Raw genomic sequence first — 13,308 nt, forward strand, 5'->3', positions numbered from 1 at the left:
GAAATAGAACTGAGAGCCCTAAAACAGTCCCTTACATTTGTGGAAGTGACCACAAATATGGTCAATTGATTTCTAATAAACATGCTAAGACAATTCAATGGAGAAAGATGAGTCTTTTGAGCAAATGGTGCTGGGGCAACTGGACACATGCATACAAAATGATGAATTTGGGCCCCTTCTGCATATCACACACACACACAAGACTAATTAAACATCGATCATAAACATAAATGAGAAATATAATCCTTGGAAGAAAGTATAGGTGTAAATCTTTGTGAGCATGGATTAGGCAATGTTTTCTTAGATAATGATACCTAAAACACAAGCAGAGGGAAAAAAAAAAATTGGATTCCATCAAAAGTGGATTTGAATTCCCCTGGTGGTCCATTGGTTAGTAATCCGCCTGCGTGCAGGAGACACTGGTTCGATCCCTCGTCCAGGAGGAGTCCACATGCTGTGGGCAAATTAAGCCTGTGCACCACAGCTACTGAAGCCCCTGCAATCTAGGGCCTAAGCTCTGCAACAAGACCCACACTACAGAGTAGCCCTCACTTGCCACAACTAGAGAAAGACGATGGGCAGGAATGAAGGCCCCACACAGCCAAAAATAATAATAACAAATAAATTTTAAAAAAAAGAATTCTCACTTAAAAAAGGCAAAAGCTTTGTGCTTCAAATGACACCATCAAAAAGTGGGAAAAAACCCACAAACTGGGGGAATGTATTTGCATATCATGTATCTGTAAATTGATCTAGCACAGGAAGAACACTTACACTCCAATTACAAGAAGACAAATAAGAATTTATAATGGGCAAAGCCTGTGTAGTTCCCTCCCACACTGATGCTGGGCTTGGCCACATGACATGTTGGTCAGTGAAACATTAGCACTGGCTTGATTAGCAGAGGCTTCATAAACTGCTTACACACTGGGGCTTGTCCATCTGGTCTACCTCTTCTTGGGCCCCAGTTCCATGTGATGAGAAATTCAAGCCAAAGAAGAAAGCCAACAACCAACACAAACTGCCATCCACGTCAAAGAGTCATAAAGGCCATTGCAGATTCAGCTGCCAGCTAAGAGTTTCAAAAGGCATCTGTCTTTCCAGCAACAAGGTAGAGGGTGAGGGCCATGGGGAGACAGCAGTGAAGTTCGAAGCTCAGAGTCCATCATCAAGTCATCCAGGTTCTAAGTAGGCCTCAGTTCAGTTCAGTCGCTCAGTCGTGTCCGATTCTTTGCGACCCCACAAACCACAGCACACCACGTCTCCCTGTCCATCACCAATTCCTGGAGTTTACTCAGACTCATGTCCATTGAGTTGGTGGTGCCATCCAGCCATCTCATCCTCTGTCGTCCCCTTCTCCTCCTGCCTTCAATCTTTCCCAGCATTAGGGTCTTTTCAAACGAGTCAGCTCTTCACATCAGGTGGCCAAAGTATTGGAGTTTCAGCTTCAATATCAGTCCTTCCAATGAACACTCAGGACTAATCTCCTTTAGGATGGACTAGTTGGAACTCCTTACTGTCCAAGTGACTTTTGAGAGTCTTTTCCAATACAATAGTTCAAAAGCATCCACTCTTTGACTCTCAGCTTTCTTTATAGTCCAACTCTCACATCCATACATAACCACTGGAAAAACCATAGCCTTGACTAGACAGACTTTTGTTGGCAAAGTAATGTCTCTGCTTTTTAATATGCTGTCTATGTTGGTCATAACTTTCCTTCCAAGGAGTAAGTGTCTTTTAATTTCATGGCTGCAGTCACCATCTGCAGTGATTTCGGAGCCAAAAAAAAAAAAAAGTAAGCCACTGTTTCCATTGTTTCCCCATCATTGTCATTAAGTGATGGGACAAGATGCCATGATCTTAGTTTTCTGAATGTTGAGCTTTAAGCCAACTTTTTCACTCTCCTCTTTCACTTTCATCAAGAGGCTTTTTAGTTCCTCTTCACGTTCTGCCATAAGTGTGGTGTCATCTGCATATCTGAGGTTATTGATATTTCTCCAGGTGATCTTGATTCCAGCTTGTGCATCCTCCAGCCCAGCATTTCTCATGATGTACCCTGCATATAAGTTAAATAAGCAGGGTGACAATATACAGCCTTGACATTCTCCTTTTCCTATTTGGAACCAATCTGTTGTTCTATGTCTAGTTCTAACTGTTGCTTGCTGACCTGCATACAGATTTCTCAAGAAGCAGGTCAGGTGGTCTGGTATTCCCATCTCTTGAAGAATCTTCCACAGCTTATTGTGATCCACACAATCAAAGGCTTTAGAATAGTAAATAAAGCAGAAATAGATGTTTTTCTGGAACTCTCTCGCTTTTTTGATGATCCAGTAGATGTTGGCAATTTGATCTCTGGTTCTTCTGCCTTTTCTAAAACCAGCTTGAACATCTGAAAGTTCATGGCTCATGTATTGCTGAAGCCTGGCTTGGAGAAATTTTAGCATTACTTTACTAGTGTGTGAGATAAGTGCAATTGTGCAGTATTCTGAGCATTCTTTGGCATTGCCTTTCTTTGGCACTGGAATGAAAGTTGACCTTTTCCATTCCTGTGGCCACTGCTGACTCTTCCAAATTTGCTGGCATATTGAGTGCAGCACTTTCACAGCATCATCTTTCAGGATTTGAAATAGCTCAACTGGAATTCCATCACCTCTACTAGCTTTGTTCGTAGTGATGCTTCCTAAGGGCCACTTAACTTCACATTCCAGGATGTCTGTCTCTAGGTGAGTGATCACACCATTGTGATTATCTGGGTCGTGAAGATCTTTTTTGTACAGTTCTTCTGTGTATTCTTGCTACCTCTTCTTAGTATCTTCTGCTTCTGTTAGGTCCGTATCATTTCTGTCCTTTATTGAGCCCATCTTTGCATGAAATGTTCCCTTGGTATCTCTAATTTTCTTGAAGAGATCTCTAGTCTTTCCCATTCTATGATTTTCCTCTATTTCTTTGCATTGATCACTAAAGCTTTCTTATCTCTCCTTGCTATTCTTTGGAACTGTGCGTTCAAATAGGTTTATCATTCCTTTTCTCCTTTGCCTTTCTCTTCTCTTCTTTTCACAGCTATTTGTAAGGCCTCCCCAGACAGCCATTTGGCTTTTTTGCATTTCTTTTCCGTGGGGATGGTCTTGATCCCTGTCTCCTGTACAATGTCATGAACCTCATTCCATAGTTCATCAGGCACTCTATCTATCAGATCTAGGCCCTTAAATCTATGTCTCACTTCCACTGTATAATCATAAGGGATTTGATTTACATCATACCTGAATGGTCTAGTGGTTTTCCCTACTTTCTTCAATTTAAGTCTGAATTTGGCAATAAGAAGTTCATGATCTGAGCCACAGTCAGCTCCCAGTCTTATTTTTGCTGACTGTATAGAGCTTCTCCATCTTTGGCTGCAAAGAATATAATCAGTCTGATTTCGGTATTGACCATCTGGTGATGTCCATGTGTAGAGCCTTCTCTTGTGTTGTTGGAAGAGGATGTTTGCTATGACCAGTGTGTTCTCTTGGCAAAACTCTATTTGCCTTTGCCATGCTTCATTCTGTACTCCAAGTCCAAATTTGCCTGTTACTCCAGGTGTTTCTTGACTTCCTACTTTTGCATTCCAGTCCCCTATAATGAAAAGGACATCATTTTGGGGTGTTAGTTCTAAAAGGTCTTGTAGGTCTTCATAGAACCGTTCAGTTTCAGCTTCTTCAGGATTACCGGTTGGGGCATAGACTTGGATTAGTGTTTTATTGAATGGTTTGCCTTGGAAATGAACCGAGATCATTCTGTCATTTTTGAGATTGCATCCAAGTTCTGCATTTCAGACTCTTTTGTTGACTATGATGGCTACCCCATTTCTTCTAAGGGATTCTTGGCCACAGTAGTAGGCATAATGGTCATCTGAGTTAAATTCACCCATTCCAGTCCATCTTAGTTCACTGATTCCTAAAATGCTGACGTTCACTCTTGCCATCTCCTGTTTGACCACTTTCAATTTGCCTTGATTCATGGACCTGACATTCCAGGTTCCTAAGCAATATTGCTCTTTACAGCATCAGACCTTGCTTCTATCACCAGTCACATCCACAGCTGGGTGTTGTTTTGCTTTGGCTCTGTCTCTTCATTCTTTCTGGAGTCATTTCTCCACTGATCTCCAGTAGCATGTTGGGCACCTACCAACCTGGGGAGTTCATCTTTCAGTGTCCTATCTTTTTGCCTTTTCATACCGTTTATGGGGTTCTCAAGGCAAGAATAGTGAAGTGTTTTGCCATTCCCTTCTCCAGTGGACCAGATTTTGTCAGAACTCTCCACCATGAACTGTCCATCTTGGGTGGCCCTACATGGCATGGCTTAGTTTTATTGAGTTAGAAGAAGTTAGAAGAGTTAGAAGAAGCCCTAAGCATGGCATATTGTTTTCTGGGTCCTACAGGGTTTGCCTTGAATTGCTTAATTTCCAATTTCTTATTTCATGAAAGAAAAAAATTCTCATTTATTTTAGCCATAGTGTTTTGGACTTCTGTTACAGCTGAATGTATTTCTGATATAGAATTAATATGTAGGGCTCTGAATTAGTATTCGTTAAAACTAAAGACAGTATCATGGTATCACTTTGTATGTAAGTTAAGACATTCTGTGTTCAACGACTAACTCACATTTGTTAAGAAAACCACAATTTATTCACCATAATATGTCTATCATGAATTTATGAATGCCTTGGAAAACTTGGGGAGCTGTCTGTTCTTACATATATCATGTTTCATGGTAAAGCATGATGGGAAAAACTAAGGGCAAATTTAAATCCTACAACCCACCCTGTGGAAATATTTTAAGAGAATTTTACTGTTCTTTTCCAAAAAGGCCATTTCTTTATTCTTACCTCTGCGGACAGCTGTTTCTGAAAATGGGCCAGGGTTGATGTCGTCTGTAGTAGTCTCTGGTGAAATTGGTACCACATAAGTATCTGCTCGCCTACCAGCCTTTGAGTGTGGATTTCCACGAGCTTGTTGTGGCTCCTGAGTCGAAGGTACAGTTCCATAGGACCGAACAGACTTGCCCCCAGTATAAGCATCTGCAGCTTTCCGAAATAGATGTTGATGATCTCCAGAGCCAAAGTCTATTGGTTCACTGACCTCCAAGTCCATTTTCCTGGAGAGGGAACACTGTTACTCAGGTCCTTAGGCGTGTACCACTACAACCTTAGCAACTTCATAATATCAGATGTTTTTTCTTTAACTCCCTTTGCTCTGTACTTTCCGAGTCATTGCTCCACAGATACTGGTTGAATAAATGATGAACAAATAGTTTTAATATGAGAACTACAGATTAAAATAACTTTATTTCTATTAGGAAAGTCATGTGTTTATAGATTTATTCTGCAACAAGTGAATAAACTCCCTTTTACACTGAGTTGCCCTTGTCACCTTCGCCCCTAAAGAGCTTACATTTTGGGAGAGAAGATAATCAAATAAGCAATCCTATAAAAGGCAATAGAAAGAAGTAGGGCCAGAAACATGGAGGATATTATGAGGGTAACAAAGTGTAGAAGAAGATGCAGAGAGTAGAACAGGTGGTCAAGAGCCTCCAGAGAAAGTGAGGTTTAAGCCAAGGTGGGGAGAGGAGAAGGAGTCAGTCAGGTAAAGAGGTAGGGGAAGGTTTTCCGAGGCAGAGGAGTCTGTCTGGACCAGGACTGGAGGAAGCAGAGAGGCAGGTTCCAGAAACTGAAAGAAGTTCACTGGATGGAGTTAGGGAGTTGGAAGGGGAAAGCAGAGTGAGGTTAGAAACAGCAGAGTAGAAGGGGCAGGCTGTTTGTGGGGCTGGCGAGTCAAATTCATCCTGAAGGCCATGGTTCAATAGTGGTCCCCCAAAACAACCCAGCCCAGTATTCTTGCCTGGAAAATCCCATGGACAGAGGAGCCTGGCGGGCTACAGTCCATGGGGTCACAAAGAGTCGGACACAACTTAGCGACTGGGCACGCCCACACACAGGTATCCACGTCCTAACCCCTGAACCTGTGAACCTATTACTGCGTGTGGCAAAAGAAACACTGCAGGTGTGATTAAGTTAAGGAGTGTGAGATGGGACTATCTGGGTGGACCCAATTGATTTACAAGAGTCCTGATTACCATATTTATAAGAGGAAGGAGGGCCAGCGTCAGGAAGGAGGCATGACGAGAGCAGCCCAGGCCAGACGGATTCAGAGGCTGGCTATGAAGGTGGAGGAAGGGGCCATGAGCCAAGAAATGCAGGAGGCCCGTAGGAGTCGGAAAGGGTCAGGAAATGTATTCTTACATTTGAAGGAATGTATAGTCCTTGGAAGAAAAGTTATGACCAATCTAGATAGCATATTCAAAAGCAGAGACATTACTTTGCCGACTAAGGTCCGTCTAGTCAAGGCTATGGTTTTTCCAGTAGTCATGTATAGATGTGAGAGTTGGACTGTGAAGAAGTCTGAGTGCTGAAGAATTGATGCTTTTGAACTGTGGTGTTGGTGAAGACTCTTGAGAGTCCCTTGGACTGCAAGGAGATCCAACCAGTCCATTCTGAGGGAGATCAACCCTGGGATTTCTTTGAAAGGAATGATGCTAAAGCTGAAACTCCAGTACTTTGGCCACCTGATGCGAAGAGTTGACTCATTGGAAAAGACTCTGATGCTGGGAGGGGTTGGGGGCAGGAGAAGAAGGGGACGACCGAGGATGAGATGGCTGGATGACATCATGGACTCGATGGACGTGAATATGAATGAACTCTGGGAGTTGGTGATGGACAGGGAGGCCTGGCGTGCTGCGATTCATGGGGTTGCAAAGAGTCGGACACGACTGAGCAAATGAACTGAACTGAACTGTAACTGATCTTGATTTTAACCTAGTGAAACTTATTTCTGAACTGTGACTTCCAGAACTCTAAGATAACAAATTTTTGTGTTGTTTTAAGGTGTTAACGTTTGTCATAATTTGTGTCCGCAGCAATGAGTAATTAATACAATGAGGAAATCGCTGAAAGTTTTCCAGCAGGAGGCCGTGGGGATCTGACTAGAACGGTTACAGGAGGTACAGAGTGGAGAGTGGACCAGAGGAAGCAAAAGTGTAAGCAGAGACCAGAAATCCAGTAAGAGACTATGGTGGGCTTTGCCATAGCGCTCCTCAACAGAACAGAGTTCTCAGAAAACTAGTACTATGCAGACTGTTTATAGCAAAGGGAAAGGCCCCCATTCACCTCTTGGGGACATGCAGACTCAGGCAGGCCCCTGCTAGTGGCCCCCTGCCCCACAAAGAACCATGGAAATGTCTGAGATGAAGAATGAGATCATGAGGGCTTGGGCAAACCATGGACCAGGTGGGACTGGCATCTGAAGAAGTGAGCAAGACACCATGCCCCTGGGGAGGCACACTCTGTTGTATAGTTATCCCTTCTTCTCAAATTAATCTCTAAATTTTATAAAACTTCTTGAAATTTTTTTCAGTACTTGAAACCATAACTCTAAAGCTCACCAGAGAGAGTAAGTATATGAGAATAATCAAGACAAAAATTGAAAGAGGATTTTGGGTAAGAGGGAAAATGGAATAAAAATATAATAAAGTTAAATAATTAAAAGTATAGTGTTCACAGGGCAACAGATAAATGGATCAACAGGATGGAAGAGATTCAAGAAATAAAATCATATATGTAAGAATTTAATATTTGGTAAAGGTGGTATTTCCATTGTCTCATGGTATTAGAACAATTAGCTATTCTTGGAAAACAAAGTTTAATAGCTATTTCACATCTTTTACAATAATTCATTGCAGATGAATGAAAGATTACAATAATAAATATTAAGAGCCAAATAAGAAAATATCAATGAAATTTGTATAAGCCTTTGTAAGAATGATACCATGAAAGAAATGCTTGACAGATCTGGGGTACAGGAACACTTTAAATATAATCAGAAAAAGATACCAACAAATCTGAAATGAAAAATTCTGAAAATAAAATTTGCAATATTTACTATAATGTAAAAAGAACTTTTTAACATGGAAAAGATGAGCAAGTCAATAGAAAGATGAGAAAGGAACATAAGCAGGCAATTCATACAGGAAATTTAAATGGCCAATCAATTTAGGAGACCGCATCTCACAAATAGTTAAAGAAAAGAAATACAATCGTGAAATGTTTTTTTTTTGTTTGTTTAGCATAAAATCTGACAAAAACTGAAAAGAGAATTCTCAGAATTGCAAGGATGTGGAGAAATGGATAAACCAACACCACGTTATGACTGCTAAGGGCCCTAACCCACATTTGCCTTCCGGGGTCCCACCTCCACAATAAACTATGAAGGAGTACATTTTAATGGCTTCATTAGTATAAAAAATACAATCCAGGCTGGATTCACTGTATATTTTATAGTCACCATTATTGTATTCATTTTTATCCTGATTTTAAAAGAAATTTAAAAATTTTTCATAACCCCCAAAACTATTGTGGGCCCTCAGCAATGCATCTTCTGTGTCCAGTGGCTAAATCAGCCGTAACATAATTTCACAGGAGTTGGCAGGTGTGCCGACTTTTTTGGGTGAGTAATTTGGCAACATCAATCACAATTCAAAATGTGTGCCACTTTAGACAAAACAGTTATATTTTTAGGAATTTCCCTCATAAAAATCCCCACACAAACAGGCAACAATACATGTGTAAGGAAGTTCATTCTATCAGTCATTGTAACTCCAAAAATTTTAAAACAGGCTACATATCCAACATCAGAGGAATGGGCTATCACTAACACAGCAGAATTGAAGGATATGCTGAATTGTATGCATTTTTATAATGAAACCATTATCTATGTTAAAAAGATTTCCTTGGGTAAATGAAATATTTCTCTTTTTGATACAATCCAAACTCCTCTGAGGAACACAGTCTTCACATAGAGCTGAGAAAGGCTAAAAGATGCTCAAACAACCAAGTTGGTTTTGTTCCCCAGCCATCCCGCCAATCAGAAGGTGGAGAGGCAGCAAGATAAGAGCTCTTGAGACCAAAATCAGAGGAACAAGAGTCAAAGCAGCTGAGACTGCCTTATAGAACTACAGCGGTTGGATACCTGAATCGCAAAACGTGGCTTTCACCCAGTCCTCAAAGAGCTGTGTTGGCTCCTAAGCCAGCAGTCATTCGAAGGACAGGTAGGCACAGGTGTGGGTATTGAGAAGCAAAGTTCTGAGTGACAGTTAGGGGAGTGACAGTTGGAGGACGGGGTGGGCCAGGACCCCTGCTGCCTGGCAGATGGGCTCTGAGTCGGGTCCCTCTGCTGGGCCCTTAGTGGCTGGTCATGGCCAAGGCTGAGTCTCAGGGACGCCTGTTCCGCCATCTCCAAACTGATTCCGTGTCAAGCAGTGTCCCGAGGCCTTAGCAGAGGCAACCAGAGGACAAAGTGTCCTCCTCACCACATCATCACCTTTTCCCAAACAGGAGGAAGACGCTTAGGAAGCTCCACCAGGGATCCCGCATGGTTGTCTCAAATAAGGAAGACTCGTTTGTGACCCGGCCGGTGCTGGATGGTGGATGATGATGTTAATAAGCAACTTGAGTGCCCACTGTGGTGCAGGGGCATGCCTGCTCAGGCTGCAGGCCAGGGAGGAGCCAGGGAGGCCCCGATGCAGGCTGGTTGGTGAGAGAAGCCAGCTGATGAGGTGGGGGCAGTGAGGAGGGGAATGGGCGTAGGCACTGCCCTGAACGAGGCTGTTCATTTAGTTGAGAAAAGGCTGACTGATATGTTAATCCACACACATTAGACTGCGAATTGATGCCTACCTACCAAGTGCAGGCTTCCCTGGTGGCTCGGTGGTAAAGAACCCGCCTGCCGATGCAGGAGACTTGGGTTCAATCCCTGGGTCAGGAAGGCCCCCTGGAGGAGGAAATGGGCAACCCACTCCAGTATTCTTGCCTGGGAAATCTCGTGGACAGAGGAGCCTGGTGGGCTGCAGTCCATGGGCTCGCAAAGCACTGGACATGATTTGGTGACTAAACAACAACAAACAGTGCAAGATGTGGGGAGGTAGTCTGTGGGGTCGCACAGAGTCGGACACGACTGAAGCAACTTAGCAGCAGCAGCAGAAACACAAAGAGGAAAATGGCAAACTCCCTTTCCTCAACATGCTCCTGGAAGCGGAGGAGATAACGTACGAAGGTGTACCCTAAAGGAGGGAGAAGGCACAGCAAGGAACAGCTACTTAGTGGGGCGGGGGAGGGCTATGACTCCTGGCATGAGGTTTCCTGGAGGAAGTGATGCCTGAGCTGATTCTGGGAAGATGGATAGGGTCCTTATGACGCCTTGAGAGGACACATATCTCAGGTAAGGAAAACACCCTGAACCGAGGCATTGGCGTGGGAACCATGGGGCCCCGCACACAAAACAGAAAGAAAGTTCTGGGTTACTGCACGGAAAGTGTGACTGCAGAGGGAGACAGGGCTGCCATCACACCCCTCCTGAGGATAGAAGACAAGGTCAGCAGGAATACCTGCCCTGGCCCTCTCTCTCTTCTGGCAGTTCCATAGGTCTCACCCTGCCCAGTCCACACACATCCTTTCTCTAGTTTGTCAATGTTAATAGGCAACTTGAGTTAATTACACTTTTTCCAAGACTGTAGTTGGGGGGAGGGGTATACATTTGACCAGCCTGATCAAAAGAATGCCTCCTCCTGTCTTGTTAGCATCAGGAGCTCAGGCGTTAAGTCATGGCATTAAATCAAGCAGTGACCAGGTTGAAAAGTTATTACCACCTCACTTGTGCTAACTCACTGAATCCTCCCACTAACCCAAGAGGTGTGCTCTCTCATGATCCTCATTTGACAGGCAGGTAAAGGAGACTCAGTGGCTGTGTGCCCTTGAGGTATGCAGGACAAGGGTGTGGTTGGATAAAGAACTCTGCCTTCCAAACAGAAGTGAAGTGAAGTTGCTCAGTCGTGTCCAACTCTTTGCGACCCCGTGGACTGTAGCCCACCAGGCTCCTCCGTCCATGGGATTCTCCAGGCAAGAATACTGGAGTGGGTAGCCATTTCCTTCTCCAGGGGAATCTTCCCGACCCAGGGATTGAACCCGAGTCTCCCACATTGGAGGCAGACGCTTTAACCTCTGAGCCACCAGGGAAGCCAGAACCAAGATACAAAATGTGGTGAACAGCATCTATTTGAAACAGGCCCTGGGATATATTTTATGCATTTTTAAAAAGAGTTTTAATTAATGAAGCATGCAGCACCTAAATCATGCAAATTAGACTGCAACTTGACAATGATAATCCCCCGGGGAGCTCAGCTTTCTTTCTTTCCCATAGTGTGAATGTTAAGATCTTGGGAGGTACTCATTTTTGTGTTCACAGCTTGCATACTCACAAACATACATACACACAGACACACTCCACCTGCAGAATTTTCTCAGACATCCCCATAGGCACCAAATCATCTCTTTCCCCTGCGTCCAAGCTAGGTCTCTCGCTCTCCTTCGGTCAATCTGAGATCTCCCGTGGTGCCTCAGGGAGCCCCGGCCTGGCCAGTAGTGGCTCCGGCTCTTGTTGAGGTGCCCATGAGGGAGCAGGACTGGGTCAGAGCTTTCATTGACAGTGTCTTCTGGAATCCTTCTCACCCGCCCATTTCTCTCACCTCCCAACTTGACTCCACCCCCTCCCCCCTCCCCATCACATAGTCCTATTTATCCTTGCAGCACACTGGTCTATTCTGTTAACACTCCAGTACATCTGCATAGGAGCTCTGTGACACTATGGCTTTGCTGCTTGGAAGACAAGCCCTATGCTTTGACTGAGAACAATGTGCCAGGCGTGATAATTGATCAAATCTTGCTGCAGCCCTGGGGTGGGTGATACCCTCCCCAATTTACAGACAAGGGCCTGAGATGCTGAGAGGAGGTCTGCTTGCCAGGCCTTGACTAGATACTGTCTGCTGTGACCTACCACCTCCAGCTGGCAGAGGATTTTTAGGACCAAGAAACCACCAATTTATTTTCCTTCTGATACTTTTCCCTCTTTTTTAAAAATAAAAGTAACACACAAAGTGGTAAGAAATATTTCAAATGATAAAGAGGTGCAAACAAAAGGCCACATATTGTATGATTCCATTTACACAAAGTGTCCAGAATAGGCAAATTCACAGAGAAAGAAAGTAAAAAAAAAGTAAAAAAAAAAAAAAAAAGAAAGAAAGTAGATTAGTGGTTGGGGGAGATTTGACTTAACCCTTTGACTACTTAATGGTTACTTAATGGATAGTTTCTATCTGGAGTGATGAAAATGGTCAAAAATTAGATAGTGGTGATAGTCGTACAAATCTGTGAATATATTAAAACCCACTGAAATGTATACTTTAAAATAAAAGAGTGAACTGTTTTGTATAGCTAAATAAAGCTGTTATAAAAGAAAAAAAAGGGTGCAAAAAGAAAAGTGTAAGCCTGTCTCACCACCTCTGTGCATCAATTAGCAACAATTTTTTGCCTGAATAACTAAAACAGGTATACACCATGTATGAAGATATTTAATTTACATACAGGGATCATGTTCTATGCACTGTTCTATAAATTGCGTTTCCTCTCTGAAAATTTATATCAGAGATCTTTTCATATCAGTAAATATTAATAGAAGAGCTTTGGTTTCCCATCTCACTGAGAATAAAATCCAAAGTCCTTTCTTTGGCTGACATGATCTTGCTGCCAAAGCCTGACAAAGATATTACAAGAAAGGAAAATTATAAGCCTATCTCACTCATGAACATAGATACAAAAATCTTAAAATATTAGTAAAGTAATCCAGCAATATGTGAAAAGAACAGTACACAATAGCCAAGCTGGATTCATTCCATTAGTGGCAGTATTAATTTAACATTCAAAAACCTGAATTCACATTATTCACAGACAGGAAAAAGCAGGACTTGCCTGGTGGTACAGTGGATAAAAATCTGCCTGCCAATACCGATGACATGGGTTTGATACCTGGCCTGGGAAGATCCCACAGGCAACAAAGCCCATGTAACACAACCACTGAGCCCACGAGCCACCAGTGTTGAGTCCGCATGCTTCAACTATGAAGGCTGAGCACTCTAGAGCCTGCGCTCTGTGACAAGAGCAGCCACTGGGCAGAGGAGCCCACGCACCACTGGAGGGTAGCCTCCACTCCACAGCGAGAGAAAGTCCACGCGTAGCGGCAAAGATCCGACAGAGGAAAACTAAGCAATTTTTTAAAAAGGAGGAAAAGCATGATGATCATCTCATACAGAAAAGTGCTGGATAAAATTCTACACGTTCATGATGAAAACAGGGATAGATGGGACCTTCCTTACCTTCCTGACAAAGGG

General features: G+C 43.1%; 1 protein-coding gene across 5 annotated transcripts in view; it reads right to left on the reverse strand.

Moving 5' to 3' along the window:
- TMBIM7P (transmembrane BAX inhibitor motif containing 7) overlaps positions 1-13,308 on the reverse strand; it is a 29,565-nt gene that overhangs the window by 13,989 nt on the left and 2,268 nt on the right. For all 5 annotated transcript variants that reach the window (XM_042249139.1, XM_012176316.4, XM_012176317.4 and 2 more), the window contains one exon: positions 4,865-5,133. In XM_042249139.1, the coding sequence (XP_042105073.1) occupies positions 4,865-5,129 (265 nt within the window). In that variant the 5' untranslated portion in view covers positions 5,130-5,133. The remainder of the gene's footprint in view (positions 1-4,864; positions 5,134-13,308) is intronic.

The sequence above is a fragment of the Ovis aries genome, chromosome 4 (genome assembly GCF_016772045.2).
Source record: "Ovis aries strain OAR_USU_Benz2616 breed Rambouillet chromosome 4, ARS-UI_Ramb_v3.0, whole genome shotgun sequence".
Taxonomy (NCBI): Eukaryota; Metazoa; Chordata; class Mammalia; order Artiodactyla; family Bovidae; genus Ovis; species Ovis aries.